Raw genomic sequence first — 18074 nt, 5'->3', positions numbered from 1 at the left:
GAAGTCATCGGCGTCCTATCGAGCCTTCCGGCAACGCACAGTCCTTCAGAGATTACGGCCTTTGACTTCCGCGTCAGCTGATCATTGGATGCAGTTGGTTGGAGGACATCAATGACGTAGTCCTTGGGGACGGCTTTGGATTATAGGAAATCATCCTCATTAACTGACCCGCTGGTATATTCCTTCTGTGCGGTTAAAACGGCTGTAAAAGAAGAAGGGGTATAGCATGAGGAGGTAACGAGTGTTCATCGAGTTCATCAGAGTTGGTGTTCTGTTGGAGAACCGTGACTCCATGACACACCATAATGTAAAAAAATTCCAGTCCTCAATTTTTTTATAAATTGGGACACAAATGATCTTCCCACATTGCCCACATAGACTACAATCTACCAAAGTTTTCGGGGCAGGTAATTCATGGAATGGGTAAGTAGGCTTTTGCTGGTTCCTTGTAGTCTATTACTTTCCACATCAGTCCTAAACTTTACAAAATACATCAATGTTATATTTGTTTAGGGCAAGTAAAATATAATTTGAATTTATCCTGTCGTAAATGTATGGATTTACTTGTAGAAAGTTCTGCATGTTTCATGATTCAAGAGTATGTTCTCTTCCAGCAAGCTGAGGCGGATGCTATTTGCGTGGATGGCGGTGACATTTATGAGGCAGGCCTAGCACCCTACAACCTGAAGCCGATCCTGGCAGAGAACTATGGAACTGGGAAAGGTGTGTTTGTACAATCAGTACCACCTGTGAGGTCCTTTATGGCTATTTATACCACCTGTGGTCCATAAAAACAATTGTAAGGATAAATATGCTAACCTCTGGTATCTCAGACTATGTTGACAATGCCACGTATACTGCAGTGTTATTAACATTAAAACAGATGTTCCTTGTTCAAGGGTAAGTGGTGGATGAGGAGGGTCCTGTGGGTGGACTTGCTGGGCATTTTTGATATGCTTACTTGATCTCAGGATCTACATACACTTGTGATTACTGAGTTTTGGGTCCGATATGAACATTTATTACTGAGTGACAGTGCAAATCAAAACACGTACCAAGTGCTATTGAGTGATGTGTAGACCTGGGCATGCTGTGATGATTACTTAGAGATGTGGCATATCTGAACGCGCACTAAGAATTACTGACTGATTGTGCAAATCTGCAGTTTGCATCACTTTGCACTATACAAGCACTGGTGCAAATAAATAGTAAATCTAGGTCACTGAGCTTCCACCAAAAATTGGAGGATTACCAGCTAATCTAGAGGACCACTGAACTTCCTCCAAAAACTGGCTAGTTACCAGCACCCTGGGGCTTTACTCACTGATAATAGCATCAAGACAAGTAGCATGCTTTCTGTCAGAAATTGAGTTACTGGTTGAGAGGGGTGAAACCCTACTCAAGCAGCCACTACAATCCCTGTCAGGTGAGGCGCAAGCACCATTGAGTAGAACCTCTGGTAGCTTGGCACAGAGCAGTCACAGTTAATGTAGAGGCAATGTGTAAAGTATTTATGCAGTACTTCAAGCAGCATTAAAGTGAAAACACAACACAAGGAAAATCCCACACCAATTTAGAAAATGGAACACATTTTAATAAATAAAACAGGAGCAAAGCTACAAAACTCCAATCAGTAGAACTGAAGATATGCAAGTTTAAACATTTCAGTTAAAATGGAACCAACAGCACAGAGTGCCAACTGTGGATATCTGGTTGTGCCAGAATGCGACAACGTCACAGGTTCAGGCTGACTGCGATGGAACTTGGGCTGGCTACAGGGACCCACTTGTACTAAACAAGTGTACCTTACATCCTGGTTGTGGAGCGTTGTGAGGTCACGCATTCGGGATGCATCTCCCAGCTGAGATGATGCATCAGTTCAGAGGGACTGCAAATCTACAATGCAAGATCGAGTACCCTGTTGACAAAGGATTGCAATGTGTAGTCCGGCATCAGGGATGTGACGCAAGGATCTGTGTCACACAGTGGCGGCTCGGATACAGGTTACAAGCTTGATACAGAGTCCTTGGGCTGGGAGAATCCTCACAACAGAGGCAATGTGTCGGTTCTGCTAGAGGTTGCACCGTGCAGCAGAGAAGATGAGTTGGTTCTGCTTGATCCACGGATGGGCCGACCGAGCACCCGCAAGCCCACTTCCAAGGGTCAAGGACTGGCATGTTAGCACTAGCTGTCCCCACCAGAGAAAATTATTTTACCTTTTCCACCGTGCCTAATTCATATAACGCAGGGGCTCCAGCAACAGCAGTCACCATAACTAAGCCATCCGTGTCACAGCACCAAGACTGTAGAGGAAAATTACATGTACTCTGCAGTTCAGGTAGAATATGAAGTATGCATTTATTAGTAATTACAAAAACTGACTAAACTCGAGGCAAGGGGTCCCCTACCTGATGCTAAAAAGTAGGGCTCTCTCGAGCACAGGATGATTTCAACATCATCATACGAACTAATGATGGGCGTGACCTATGAAAAGAAGAGTATCTGTTAGTTTTCCTTTGATACTATCTGTTAATTTTGCTTGTGAAAGAGGCTGCAGTTCCTGAAGACTACATTGATCTTCACTTTTTCTATGTGCCTCAGCGCCAATATGCCTCTTCATTAAGCAAAATCTACTCCTTTCACAGCTAGATATGAAAAGGCACAACCTCCCATTTGTTGCTATTGCTTGTAAGGAACCTAAAGTTAATGATGGGAGACTGGTCAAAGGACCCTAACAGGCCTATACTGCATTAACTTAGATCATAGGTAGGGAGGCACAATGTTCCAGAAGGTTTCACTAGCCTAGTTAACTTTCCTTCCACAGCAATGTAAGATAAGTTGTTTGGGAAAGGTTTACGGTAGGTGCATAACTTTGTACAATTCACAAGTATAGTGGTAAACATTCAACCTCTTTAACCATGATTTTTCCATAGTCTTTTGAGTTTGCCACAATTTGTTTCCTTTTTATCTCTACAGTTTTGCATGTTACTTTCACAGACACAGTTTTCTAAACAGATATGCAGTTTGCCCCATGCCTTCTGAGCGTTGTATGTTAATACTTCTCCTGCCACTGTATCACTTGTCACTACATTCTCTCCACTGCATCAACTGACATGATATCATCTCCAGGGGCAACCCAGACCCACTTAAAAAAAAAAGATTTGAGTTAACCATTATTTTATTAAATACGTATTACCCACAACCTATTTTAAATACCTTACCTTTGACAGTGTATTGTCAGGCTATGGACTCAATCAATCAGGATTTATAAAGCACAGCTAATCATCAGATAGGGATCTAGGCGCTTGCAGGTCTCCGTATCTTATTCAAACAGCCAGGTCTTGTGGGCCTTTCGGATTTCCGGAAGTGAGGTGATGGTCCGGTGGTGCATGGGGAGGCTGTTCCAGGTCTTTGCTATAAAGTGGGAGTAGGAGTGTCCTCCAATTCTGCTTCAGTAGATGCGGAGAGTATGGACAAGTGAAAGGGAGGCAAAGCACAGTTGTCTCGACAGTTTGTGGAAGTTTAGACAGTGGTTAATGTGTGTGGGTCCTTTGTTGTGTAGAGCCTTGAGTGTGTGGGTCAGCAGCTTGAATTGGCATCTCTTCTGTACGGGGAGCCAGTGGAGTTGCCTGAGGTGGAGATTTGATGTGGGTTCATTGGGGAATATAAAAGGATGAGTCTGGCGGCAGCGTTCTGTATGGTCTGAAGCCTCTGCAGGAGGTGTGTGGTGATTCCTTTTTTTTTTTTTTTTTTAAATTGTTTATTTAAAATTTTGATGGCACATCATACAACAATTTGTCATTTACATACACAGAGATCACAATACACAATATAACTCAAATAATTACTATGTATAAAAAAAAAAAATTATAAGTCATCAACACATTCAGGTGGAAAACTTAAACAAGCCTTATAAATTATTAACCAAGGGGTACCCTTACTCTCTCTTTCCACCGATATATAGGATTCCAAATTTTTAATCCCAATTTTCTAGTTCTTTTTCCCTTCCTGGCGTATATACCTTTTTCAAGGTTAAATATCCCCAATAACAAAGCAATCCATTGTTGTATTGTAGGGGGAGTAGGATCCCGCCATGCTCTTGCGATTAATAGTCTGTACACGGCCTTCGCTAGGAATATAAATTCAGTATTATCGTCCCTATATCCCCTAACCCCTAGCATGATAACCATTGGTGTTAAAATCTCATTTACACCCAGAGTAAGCCTCATAAAATCTTCAATCCCCTTTCGTAAATTCTCTAATTGGGGACACAGTGCAAAAATGTGGATACTGTCTGCTACTGGAGCATTGCAACGAAAACAAGTTGTCCCTGTGGTCGCCCCCCACTGTGCAATGCGGTCCGGTGTGTGATAGAGTTGAAATACAGTTTTAAAATGCTGCGATTGAAGAGGAGCAGAACACAGCACAGAGCATCCTAACTCTAGTGAATCCAGAAAATATTGACTCTGTACGCCTAGTTTCCCTGCCCATTTATCTCCAAATTTCTCAGTATCGTCTTTTTTTAGGCCTGCTAGACTGGCATAAAAGAATCGTATAGAGCACTCTCCCCCCTGAGCTAGAGATTCCATAAGGTTACTCTTCCGAAATCCACATTCTCCCCCCTTTTTCTTACCCAAGAAGCTCCTGATTTGCAAATACTTAAAAAAACTATTTCTTGTAATGCCATATTTACCCATCAAGTCTGAAAATTGTAATATATTCCCATCCATTCCCATCAAATCCCCTATACTTTTTAAGCCTTGCATATCCCATTCCGCCATTATAGAATCCGAAAATATCAAGGGGGGTAGTGTTCTATTCCTATACAATCTAGTATACCTATTGTATCTTCCTAGTCCGCATTTCTTTGCTACTGCTATCCAAATATTATATGCAGCTTTAACTGTTTTAAATCGTGTATGCTTATAGTAAAGGAAATCTGCGTGATTTAGGAAAGCGTTTGCGGCGTCTGCCCCCATTACAATAGAATATACCATTGTCGAGCAAGATCTAACATTCAACTCTAGATTATCTGCCCCCAACAAACCCTCGGTGTATTGTAGTACAGATGCCCAATAATATAGCCTGAAGTCTGGGACCCCCCACCCTCCTCTAACCCTTGGTAGCGTCATAAACTTATAGGCCCTTCTCGTTTTCCCATAAGACCATATAAATTTATTAAGTATTGATTCTAGTTTACTAAACCAGATTGTTTCAAAAAAAAGAGGAATAGTGCGAAAGAAATAAAGGAATTTGGGAAGAATAATCATTTTTATTACATTTGTACGTCCTTATCAATTCTGGCCAGGTCTGTACTTACATCTTTAATTAAAGGAGAAATATTCCGTCCTACCACTGTGTCCAAATTGGGTGATATCTCAACTCCTAAATACGTTGCTGCGGGAACCACTCGAGCATCATTGTATAAAACCATTGCGTTTTTGATGATTTGTGTTTTTGCGCTGTTTAATTTATACCCGGATATTCTTCCAAATTTGCTAGCCTCCAGCTCAACCTCCTCCACTGCTTTGGCTGGGTCTGAGGTGATTATAGCAACGTCATCTGCATATGCTAGAACCTTAACCTCCACTCCATTCGAGATAAGTGGTGGGATATTTGGGTTAGATTTTAAATAACGCAAATATGGATCCATATATAATGCGAAAAGGAGGGGAGAACTAGGACAACCTTGCCTAGTGCCTCTTTTAATTTGTACAGGTGCCGTTAAATCTCGATTTATTTTAATTCTGGCTGTAGGTGCCTTGTATAGAACCTGGATTGCCCTTATAAATTTATCGCCAAGACCATATACTTTCAATATTTCCCATAAGTATAGCCAAGCCACCCTGTCAAAAGCCTTCTCAGCGTCGAGGAACATGGCTGCCAATGGGCCGCCAATAACCTCCATAGCATCAAAGCAAGTGATTACTGTTCGAACATGTGTAGTGGTACCTTTTCCTGGAATGAATCCATGTTGCTCTGGTGCGACTAGTTTTTCAATAACGGTAGACAGCCTTGTTGCCAGAATTTTAGAATATAATTTCACATCCGCATTCATAAGGGCAATTGGTCTATACGACCCTGGTGTTGTAGGAGGCTTGCCCTTTTTAAGAATGACGATGATCTCAGTGCCCCCCCATGAATCTGGAACTGAGACTTCCCTCTGTGCTTGTAAAAGAGTATCTAAAAGCTCCGCATTTATAGAAGAAAAAAATGTTTTATAAAATTCAATTGGAATGAGATCTGGTCCTGCGGCTTTAGATGATGGGAGTTCCGAAAGTGCTGATGCTACTTCCTCTAATGTTATATCGGACTCTAGCTTAATCTGATCTTCTATTTCCAACGTATCTAGCTGTATATTTCCCAAATAATCTCTTATTTCAATATTTATTTCCTCGGAACCCATCCTGTTGTCGCTGTCATATAAGTTCGTATAGTATTCCCAGAATTCATTCCTTTACCATTAGAATCTAATATCACATTTCCTAAGTTATCTACCATGCTTTTAATATCACCAGCATTAGCTTTCTGCCTCGTCCTAACCGCGAGGATATGCCCCACCTTCTCACTGTATTCAAACACCTGTTCCTTTTTTGCGAGATAGTTTACGGCTGTTCTATTTGTAACCATTTCAGCAATGTCGTTCTTTAAAATCATTATTTCTAATATTTTTTGATCTAGTGGACTCCCCGCTATAATCAATCTATTAAGTTCTGCTTCTGCAGCCAAAAGTGAGTTCATCTGTTGTTTAGACTTCTCTCTTTCAACTTTCCGTCTAAAAGATGTAAAACTAATCGTCTCGCCTCTAATCCCTGCTTTAAAAGCATCCCAGACATTACCATTGCTTGTGCTACCCTTATTATTAAGCCAAAATTCGGTTATCCATTTCATCATATGCTTACAGTAGCTCTCATCTTTCAACAGCGCTCTTTCAAATGACCATTTATACACCTTTCTGCTTATTCCATTGAGATTCAATGTCAATAACAACGGGTTATGATCTGACATCATACGTGGTAACTTTGTAATAGATGCATTAGATAACAACACGTTAGAAATTAAGAAATAATCCAATCTAACAGTAATTCTATGGGGCGCTGAGAAAAAAGTGTCCCCATCACTCCCTGGATTCAAATTTGCCCATACATCTGATAAAGCATTATGTGTAGCCAGATCTACTATCGCCTTATGTACCCTCTTCTTATGCCCAGTATAACCATAATTCCTTTGAAGCTCTACACTGGCAGGTCGATTAATATTAAAATCCCCACAACATACGATAGGATCCACCCATGTTGTCAATTCCTGGTCCAAAAATTCAAATATGTCTGGTTCATCGGCTGTTAAGCCATAGACTGAGACCAAAGTAAATCTAGCTCCTCTGAACACTACTTTCACCATGACCCATCTTCCCCACTTATCTACCTTCTTCCTGATCACCATACACTCTCTCCCCCTTCCCAGGATTGCCACCCCTCGTGTTTTTGAAGCTTGTGTAGTGTAAGCTAATACTTCGAACCCCAGCTGTCCTAACAAAAAACCTTTACCTCCCTCAACGTGGGTCTCTTGGAGACAAATCAGATCTGGATTTAATGCCTTAGGCGCTTGCAGGTCTCCGTATCTTATTCAAACAGCCAGGTCTTGTGGGCCTTTCGGATTTCCGGAAGTGAGGTGATGGTCCGGTGGTGCATGGGGAGGCTGTTCCAGGTCTTTGCTATAAAGTGGGAGTAGGAGTGTCCTCCAATTCTGCTTCAGTAGATGCGGAGAGTATGGACAAGTGAAAGGGAGGCAAAGCACAGTTGTCTCGACAGTTTGTGGAAGTTTAGACAGTGGTTAATGTGTGTGGGTCCTTTGTTGTGTAGAGCCTTGAGTGTGTGGGTCAGCAGCTTGAATTGGCATCTCTTCTGTACGGGGAGCCAGTGGAGTTGCCTGAGGTGGAGATTTGATGTTGGTTCATTGGGGAATATAAAAGGATGAGTCTGGCGGCAGCGTTCTGTATGGTCTGAAGCCTCTGCAGGAGGTGTGTGGTGATTCCTATGTAGAGGGCATTGCCGTAGTCTAGTTTGTTGGTGATGAGGACCTGTGTCACGGTACGTCTCATGTGTAGGGGTAGCCACTTGAAGATCTTATGTAGAATGTGCAGAGTGAGGAAGCAGGCAGAGGAGTTGGCGTTGATCTGTGATTTCTTGGTGAGCTTGTTGTCAATAATGATTCAGAAGTGTCTACCGTGGGTGGAGGGGGTGGATGCTTGTCCTTGGTCTGATGGCCACCAGGAGTTATTCGATGTGTTGCTGCTGTTGCCAAATATCAGTACTTTTGTCTTGTATGTGTTCAGCTGCAGGCAGTTGTTTTTCATCAAGTCAGTGACGTTTGTCATGCATCTGTGGACGTTGGTTCTGGTGGTGGTGGGTTTGTCTGTGAATTAGAGGAAGAGTTGGGTGTTGTCTCAGCAGGAAATTAAGTTGAGACCATGGGATCTGACGATGGTGGTTAGCAGGCTCATATCCGCGTTGAAGAACATGATGGGATTGAGTGAGGAGCCCTGGGGGGACATCACAGGTGATTTTCCTGGGTTTAGAGGTGAAAAGTGGGAGGTGTGTCCTCGGGATTCTTCCGGTGAGGAGAGGGGTGATCCATATGAACCTATCCTCTTGGATGCCGATGTGGTGGAGTCTTGATCAGCGTGTGGTGGGATACACTGTTGAAGGCTGCTGAAAGGTCAAAGAGGATCAAAGCTGCTGTTTCTCCTCGGTCAAGGAGGATTTGACCAAGGCGGAAGCCGGGAGCTGGAGGTACTGAACGAAGAACACTTGGCTAATCCAAGTTTTTAAACCTTGTGTGGTGTCACTTGTAAATCTGTGCTTTTTTAAAAAACAATTGAATTGCCAAATACCCCCTGAAGCACTCAGCGGTGCATACGCTGTAGCGCTACTTATCACAACAAAGCGGCCGCCATTAGAGCAGGCGCGCTCGCCGGACACGCCCACTGGAGGCCACGCCCCCTTGACTATAAAACGCTGCTCCACAGCGCAACGACAGATCAGCTGACCCAGTCCTGAGGCGGAAGCCGGGAGCTGGAGGTACTGAACGAAGAATACTTGGCTAATCCAAGTTTTTAAACCTTGTGTGGTGTCACTTGTAAATCTGTGCTTTTTTAAAAAACAATTGAATTGCCAAATACCCCCTGAAGCACTCAGCGGTGCATACGCTGTAGCGCTACTTATCACAACAAAGCGGCCGCCATTAGAGCAGGCGCGCTCGTTGGACACGCCCACTGGAGGCCACGCCCCCTTGACTATAAAACGCTGCTCCACAGCGCAACGACAGATCAGCTGACCCAGTCCTGAGGCGGAAGCCGGGAGCTGGAGGTACTGAACGAAGAACACTTGGCTAATCCAAGTTTTTAAACCTTGTGTGGTGTCACTTGTAAATCTGTGCTTTTTTAAAAAACAATTGAATTGCCAAATACCCCCTGAAGCACTCAGCGGTGCATACGCTGTAGCGCTACTTATCACAACAAAGCGGCCGCCATTAGAGCAGGCGCGCTCGCCGGACACGCCCACTGGAGGCCACGCCCCATCGCTCTACAAATGTGCATCTACAGGAAGCGCAGCGGGAGCGCCGTTTGCGCGCCGAAGGCGCGCCTAAGGCAAGCCCGTCTGCGCCCGTCCGCGACCAGCCGGGACCCAGGGCCATAACCCCTGTCCCCTTCCTCACCTAGAGCAGGACTTACAGCTCGGCGGTCCTACACAAAATAGGTAGGAATTGTACTTCCCAATGCCCTCGTATATACGCCCCCACCGAACTACCCGGTTCATGTCAGGGTTGCAAGCACCCCTTCCGCAAAACTCCGCCGGCAAAGGCACAAGTATTCCATATGCTTGCACTAAACTGCCGTTCGCTACCGAAACACCATACGGAGATTGCCATATTGCTCGAGGAGAAAAAACCTGACGCAATCTTCCTGACAGAAACATGGCTCACTGCCCACTCCGACCCAGATGTGGTGCGAGCACTACCCGCAGGCTATCACATTTTCAGAGTGGACAGACCGGTCGGCAGAGGCGGAGGTCTAGCGATAATTCTGAAAAACCAGTACCAATGCCGTTTCTCGGCAGACAACATCCCTGACTGTGAAAGCGCAGCTTTCTGCTTAGAGTTCGATGCAAACAACTCCTTCTCAGGTACCCTGATCTATCGCCCCCCGGAACCTGTAAAACTGTTCCACAGGTCCCTGCCAGAAATCATTGCATAAAGAATCCTCACATCAGCCTACCACACGATTTTGGGGGACCTCAATCTTCATTTTAATTCCTCTGCTGATCACATCGCTCAGGACTTACTAGAAGATCTGGAGGCCCTCCAACTCACCCAGCTAGTGGCGGCTCCGACCCATGAAAAAGGCAATCTGCTAGACCCCATTTTTAGTAATTGCCTGGACCTAACTGTTGATCAACCCTTTCCCCTTCCGTGGTCATACCACTTTCTGATCCCCTTCTCGTGGGTCACTCATAAAAATCCCCAAGCACCCCCCCAAGTGACCATCAGGAGGAACTGGTCAAAACTCCCGCTGGAATCCTGGTTGTCCCAACTGGACTCCACCCGCCCCTCACCCTGCCCGGATCCTAATGTGGGAAATGACATCTACAGAGACTGGATCACCTGCTCACTAGACTCCACTCTACCGATGCGTAAATCCTCCTCCAAGAGACTTCACAGATCTGCCCCCTGGTTTTCTGACTCTCTAAAACAGCTTAAACGCACTTGCAGACAAAGAGAGAGAGCCTGGCGCCTAGATTTCCTCCCAGAAAAGAAGACCTCTTACAAAGAGGCCATTAAGATATATAAAGAAGGGATTAGAGCAGCCCAGGCTACCTATTTCTCTGAGAAAATAATGGAAGCGAAGTCAAAACCCAAGGAAATCTTCCAAATCATAAAACAATGCTCCAGCGCCACCACGGCCCCCCCCCCTATCAAATCCCAGGAGCAATGCAATGAGCTTGCAGATTTCTTCTATAACAAAGTTTTAAAAAAATCTATTCCACCTTCCCACCTGTAGCCACTTCCCCGGAAGCGTGCAAACCACCTCTCCTCAGACCACCTCCTCCTCCAGGTCAACCGTCGCTCGAGCATTTTCTCCCTCTCGACCTCGACACTTTAAGTAAAGTGGCCCGTACGGTCAAGTCAGGATCTCCCCGTGACCCCGCCCCTCCAGACATCCTGATGCAGGCAAGCAAAGCCACCTTGCCTGTAATCTTGGACCTCTTGAACTCGTCCATCTCTGCATGCTCTGTCCCCACAGCTTGGAAGCAGGCCATGGTACGGGCACTGCTAAAGAAACCTAGCCTAGACCCTAACGACCTGTCAAGTTACCGTCCCATCTCACTCCTCCCTGGACGAGCAAGGTGCTAGAGAAGCACATAAATGCACAGCTGGTACAGTTCCTGGAGGATCACTCGCTGTTGCACACATCCCAGACTGGTTTTAGACCACAACATGGGACAGAAACCGCCTTATTAGCAGTCACCGAAGACACGAGAAAGATTCTGGACCAAGGAGGATCAGTGGCAGTGATCCTCCTTGATCTAAGTGCCGCATTCGATACGGTCAGCTATTCCACCTTGCTAGACCGTCTCCATAACATCGGAGTTTCAGGTGACGCTTTAAGATGGTTTGGATCCTTCCTGTCTGGGAGGTCGTTCCAGATCTTCGACGGTGCAACAGTATCCTCCAGCAAACCCCTGAGCTGCGGAGTTCCACAGGGCTCCTCCCTGAGCCCTGTGCTGTTTAACGTCTACATGAGGCCGCTGGCAAGTGTCGTCGAACCGTATGGCATTAAAATCGTGTCATACGCCGACGACACTCAGCTGGTGGTCTCGCTGGCCACCGAGAACAGCAAGTGCTCCCCAGCCGATCTGCTACACTGCCTAGAGGACATAAAGGGATGGATGACCAACTCCTCCCTTAAATTAAATGGAGATAAAACGGAGCTCATGCTCCTAGGCCCACCCTCTCCAGTACCATTCACCTCTCTGTGGCCCAATGCACTGGGTCCCCCCCCTACCCCAAAGGAAAGCGTGAAGAGCCTGGGAGTGTGGTTGGATAACAAACTCTCCTTTTCCATCCAGGCCACAAAACTATCTGCCACTTGCTTCGGCCTTCTAAGAACCTTGAGGAAGGTTCTTCCGCTGCTGCCGCTAGAAGCCAAAAAAGTTGCGGTCCAAGGGCTAATCCAGTCTCGCCTTGATTCGAACAACGCCCTATACATGGGGGCACCTGAGTTTACACTTCGAAAACTACAGGTTGTCCAAAACTGTGCAGCTCGTGCCTTGCTAGAAATTCCGCGCACTCAGTCTGCTAAACCTGCCCTAAAAACTCTCCACTGGTTGCCAGTGAGGCAGAGGATAGCCTTCAAGGCACTGTGCCTAGCGCACCGCACCTTCTGGAACACAAGCCCAGCGATCAACAGAAACCTTGTCACCCCCTACCACCCCAACAGGAACCTACGATCAAAGGAGGCCTTCCTTGCCGTCATTCCGAGAGTAAAGCGAGCCAGAGCAGGGGGAAGAATGTTCTCGCTGAATACCGCCAGGCTCTGGAACGACCTTCCCCTTTCTCTCCGGTCCAACCCAAATCTCCTCTCATTCCGCAAAAACTTAAAAACATGGCTGTTTGACAAACCAACTGTACCATAGCACCTCTTCCGTCACTTTCTGGTCAGCTCAGCGCTTGGACGCCCACGGGCAGCAATCGCGCTTTACAAATAACGTTACAATACAATACAATACAATTGTACGAAAAGTACAATCTTTATTTACTAGATGGGATTCACTACCACTCACTATTATGGGACGGGTGGCACTTATAAAGAAGGAAGGTTTGGATGTTGTTGGTGGCAGCGATCGCTGTTTCACGCTGTGATTACTGTGGAAGCCGGATTTGGAGGCGTTGAGTAGCTGGTTCTGCTCCAGGAGTGTCATAACTTGATTGTTGATGATCTTTTCCAGTATCTTCACTGGGAATGTGAGCAGGGAGATTGATAAGTAGTTTTTGAGTTTGCGGGGTCAGCAGATGGTTTTTTGAGTAGTGGTCTGACTTCCGTGTGTTTCCAGGTGTTGGAATGGATGGAGGAAATATGGAGGCGTGTGCCTTAGTTCGGGGTCTCAAGTAGACTATCCTCATGTCTTCCAAAGAGTGTAAGTTCCTCATCTCCATCTACGGCTGGGGGATTTTTTAAGCCCAATCATGGGCCATTATCAGGTAGCAGCTTTCAGGAATGCCATTGACAACATTATCTTTTCGTAGCCCTAGTTTTACATGGTGGCCAAAGGGTAACTGGCAAATACCCATGCCCTTCCAGCTCCCCAGCAACTCCCAGTTTTCATCAGGTGGTGACTGGAAAGAGAAGTTATTCTGACCGGGCATTACTAGCCAAAATTGCAGTTCAAGTTTTTAGTTTGGGCAATTCTAAGTAATTCCTGTTTATGTAACCATGCAATCCACAGGCTGCTGGAACTAGGATGAGGAAGATGAGTGAGGAGGTAGTTTATTATTCAATTTAGTCTAGACTAATAATATCTACATTTCTTAGTTATTTGGTCGAGCCTAGACAGCGCTTGTGCTGTCTGGAAGATCTGTTGAATGTACTTTGTGGACTCTGAAGATCAGCCCCAGGACTTGTCTGCTTCCGCTTTTGCTTAGGGACTTTTTTTCAATTCAACTGTCTCTATATAACTGTCATTATAGAAAATGAGTAGAGGTCAGTAAAATACCAGGATTGCTTTCTGCTTAGGGTCTTTCTTTTTTTATTTTTTTGGCAACTTCCTATATTTAAGCTTCTTAACAGAAAACGACCAGCAGAGGTCAGAAAAATACCACAATCACTTTAGCATACCCTAGATTCCAGGCCATAGAAACTTGTCTTCCAGGAGCACCCATAGGCAATAATATTTTTTTCAAATCTTGTATTTTCAGTGATATGACCACAGAAGGCACTGATTTTATATTAAAAACAGAGCTTTGAAAAACAGTATTTCCCGCTGATAGGCAGTATTTCTCTCCATGTGTTTCCATACCTGGCTTGTTTTGCAGTTTGGTGCTTACTTCCCCCATGTTAAAGAACAGTAGATGTTTCAGCACCTAGTCTAATGTGCTGCATAGCTAAATACATGTAAGGTCCCAAAGGCGAGATCGATTGCATTGTAAATGCTTGCTTATCTAGCTCCTAATGCTGGGGCTAAGTGTGTCCCTAGGCGTTCCCGTTGTTCACAGATGGGAGCTGTGGCACAGCAGAATAGAATAACGTCTTCAGTGTTTTAGAATGTAACTTCATTCATTCATTCAATAAACTTTATTTTGGTTAGTTTTAACCATCAAAGTACATACAATATACATTTTCACTTTTCCACAGTTCATAATTAAGATAACATTTGTTGATCCAAATAGTTCTCACGTCTCAGCAGATAAATACATAGGGTGCCTTAATATTTAAGTAATTTCCTTCGGGTAGACCACATAGAGAACAGAAACTTAGTTATAGCAGACACCAGACTTCAAAATCCTAAGAAGACTTGGTAGTCCCTTATGCCCAAATTATTACATAATTGTATTATCCACTTTCTTCGTATATGTGAATAGGGTGGACAGAAGAGAGTAACATACAGAATGGTTTCATTTTCAGTTCTACAGCCGGGGCATAAATGTATGGAACCCCCCATCCACCTGTCTGTCATAGAGTAAAGGGGCAGGGTTCCAAATCTAAACTGTAAGTACAGCTTCTTTGTTAAAGTAGGTTGGATTACGTCTATTTCTTGTTCAAAGCTGTATATGGACTTATGACTCAGGAAGGCGCCGGTCAGGCTCGTTGATGGTACTGAGCAAATGGTCCTCCCGAGGCTAAAGTCCTTCACAGCACCGAACAATGTTTTCTTAGAAATAGTTGAGGCTGTGACCTCAGGGTTTAACCATAGGTTTTCGTATCCAATTTGAGCGAGAGACTTTCTAACAAAACGTAGCCATGGAATTCTACCTGCTCCTGGGGATGCTAGGACCACCTTTAATTCCCTTTTGTAGCTTTCCAGTTCTGGGGTGCTCCACAGCCTCCTCCAATAGAGAAGGGTGCGTGAGGCAATAGCTTCGGCTATGGGCCTAATATTCAGGTCTAGCCTAAGTGGGACTAAAGGAGTGCTTCTAGGCAGGGTTAGAATTTGCCTAATAAAGTTGTTTTCTGAAGTGGTTAGATCGGTAGAAGGAACATGTCCCCAAAGTTCCGCCCTGTAAAGGGAAGAAGATCTTGCTTGAACTTTGAAGATTTCCAGTGGGGCACTAATAGTTTTCTGCGCACAGTTTTTTTGGACTTTTGAAATTCCCCCAGTTGTCTGTACAAGTTTTAGATTGGCCTTAGCCATTTGTGCTCCCTACCCCATTCTGTCAGTTAGAGTCAACCCTAGATAATCAAATGTTGGGACTCTTTCTAACGGTCTGCCTTCCATCATGGGATGTGGACAGTTAGTGGTATTGGCATTGAATACCATATACTTAGTCTTATCGATGTTAACTACCAGATTTCTAAGTTTGCAAAATTTAATGAACTGGTTTAAGACCCTCTGCATGCCCATGGTGGATTTTGAGAGGAGCAGAGTATCATCTGCAAACATTAGTGCAGGAAACCTCTGCGAGGCTAATTTTGGGGAGTCAATATCTTTGATTGATAGTAGGTCTTCAATGAGCCCATTAAGAAAAAGGGAGAAGAGGGTAGGGGCAAGGACACAGCCCTGCCTAACCCCTTTCTCAACTGGAAAGGGCCCTGTTAGCTGACCATACTTCCCAAAGCGTACTCTGGCATAGGTGCGATCATGTAGATGTTTGAATTGGTGGCACAAATAAGGTGGCACCCCCATTGTTAATAAAATAGCCCATAGTTGGTTATGATCCACCATATCGAAAGCTGACTTTAGGTCCATGAACGTTAGATATAAACTTCCCCGGTCCAGGATAACGTGCTTCCACTAAAGAACTTGGAGCCGGAAAAGTTGATCAATGGTAGACGTTTTAGGCCTAAAGCCTGCCTGGAGGGGAGTCAGTATATTATTATTGTTTACCCAGTCCTGTAGGCGTTCTACGAGTAATCTCGCATAGATTTTCTGGCTTACATCGATAAGGCTGATTGGCCTGTAATTTGATGGTTCTAGCGGGGAACCCTTCTTAAAGATGGGAATTATCTCCGCCCCCAACCATGTGGCTGGGAGAGGTAGGCCCTGCAAAATTGCATTGTAAAGTAATAAAAGGTAGGGGGCCCAGACTACTGGTTCTTCTTTGAAGAGGTCGCCTGGGATCCTATCTAGCCCATGCGCTTTGTTCGATTGCAGGGAGTGCACTGCAATAAGAACCTCATCCAAGGTAAAAAGCGGTGTGGGGCAGTTAGGGTCCATAACCGTCAAAGCAGTAGGGGCTGAGCTATTTGATATTAGGGGGGTAGAGTAAAGCTCTTTAAAATATAGAGACCAAGATTCTTCAGGTATATTTGGATCAATTGAGGTCCTACCTCTGGTTTATCTGTGTGAACTAGATTCCAGAAGGACCGTGAATCTTTGGCCTCAAGTGCAAATCTGGTGGCGTGCCATCGTTCTTCTTCCCACTCTTTTTTTGCATTTAAAATCATTAATTTATAGGCACGCCTAGCTTCAGTCACGGCGGCCGGGGAACCTTGCTTCAGTGCCGTAAGTAGCCCCTGCTTCAATTCTTTACAGCCCCAGTTAAACCAAGGGTGTTTAATAACAAGAGGCTTGGGTTTAATAGGGGTTGTTTTATAGAAGGAGTTCGCCAATAAGATAGTTAGTTCCTCATGCAACCCCGACAAGGACCTTTGTGCGCTGTTACCAAATGGTTGGGTCAAGATTAAGTTTGCCTTTTCTAGGAGGGGGATTATGCTCAGGTACAATTTACCCATATCTTCAGTGGATTTCTTCATGTTTGCCCATCTGATCCTCATCCCACCTTGAATTATTCTGCGGTCACTATTTTCGTAAGTTTCATTGGCCTCAGTTATCAAGTCAAAGTTAATCTCGGTTGACAGGGGATTGTGGTCGCTTTCCGTGCGGCTAGAGATTTGGAAGTTGAGGATCTTAGGCCATAGGGGCATACTGACTGTGAGAAGTTGGCCCGATATGCAGTGTTCACTATTCTAGCGACCACTATGCATCGGTCCAAACGACCCTTATGGTGATTGGTTGTAAGTCAACCTTAGACCAGCTATCCTAGTAGCGTGGATACGAGCAGTCTTCGGGCTAAACTCTAGAGGGCGTGTTAAGCCAGCTGTTATACCATCACATACCCCTTGAACACCAAGTGAAAGGACACCACACAAGTGCAACAAGCCTTGGCAGATTTCAGGGCCACGTGGTGGGCCTAAAAGGGCGTCTTGAGTGGACCAGGAGGGTCCGGGGTGCTCCTTTCGCAGAAGGGAGCAAAGGCCAGTCTGGAGCAACCAGACCAGCAACGTTGGTTGTCGTTCGTCGTCAAAGAGTCACAAGCCAGCGGCTAGTGATCGGACAACGGGCTGAACAGCGAAGCAGAAGGGCCCCACACAGATCGTGGAGATGCTGGGAGGCTGCACTTCGGTGCTGGAGCTGCTCAGGGTCGGGGCTTCTCGGACCCCAGAGCACTCACCAGAGGATTCCTTCGGTGGTCGTGCTGGTTAAGAAAGCGTGCAGGTTTTGATGATGGCCGGTCCCTCGAGGTCTCGTCGCACCCACAGATCTCAGCTGAGCTGACGATGTGGGTAGAGGTCAGAGGTGCCAGGGAAGCCGGTTCTCGTCGAGCTGGGCAGTCGGATTCCTGAGGAAGGACTTGCAGCAAACCGCAGAGTTCTTAGATGGTGCTTGCGGATGCAGGGTGACTACTCCTTAGCCACAAGGGAGAAATCTTAGGAAGAGTCTCGAAGTCCTTTCGTAGAAAGTACTCTTGATTCAAAGATGATCTAATTTGGAAGGGTCCCCGCTCCGGCCTTTATCCTAAAGAAAGGGGTGGATACATGACTAGGTCCTGCCCTCGGGGTGGGACCAGGAAGGGGGGTA

At 45.3% G+C, this 18074-nt stretch overlaps 1 protein-coding gene across 1 annotated transcript in view; it reads left to right on the top strand.

Annotated features, from left to right (window-relative positions):
• Positions 1–18074, top strand: part of LOC147683548 (serotransferrin-A-like) — a 282375-nt gene that overhangs the window by 108606 nt on the left and 155695 nt on the right. The window contains exon 3 of the mRNA XM_086943940.1: positions 615–723. Coding sequence (XP_086800066.1) covers positions 615–723 — 109 coding nt within the window. The remainder of the gene's footprint in view (positions 1–614; positions 724–18074) is intronic.

The sequence above is a fragment of the Lissotriton vulgaris genome, chromosome 11, assembly GCF_964263255.1.
Source record: "Lissotriton vulgaris chromosome 11, aLisVul1.2, whole genome shotgun sequence".
NCBI classification, from domain to species: domain Eukaryota; kingdom Metazoa; phylum Chordata; class Amphibia; order Caudata; family Salamandridae; genus Lissotriton; species Lissotriton vulgaris.
The sequence above is the reverse complement of the archived record's forward strand: the minus strand, read 5'-3'. Positions and strand labels throughout refer to the sequence as shown.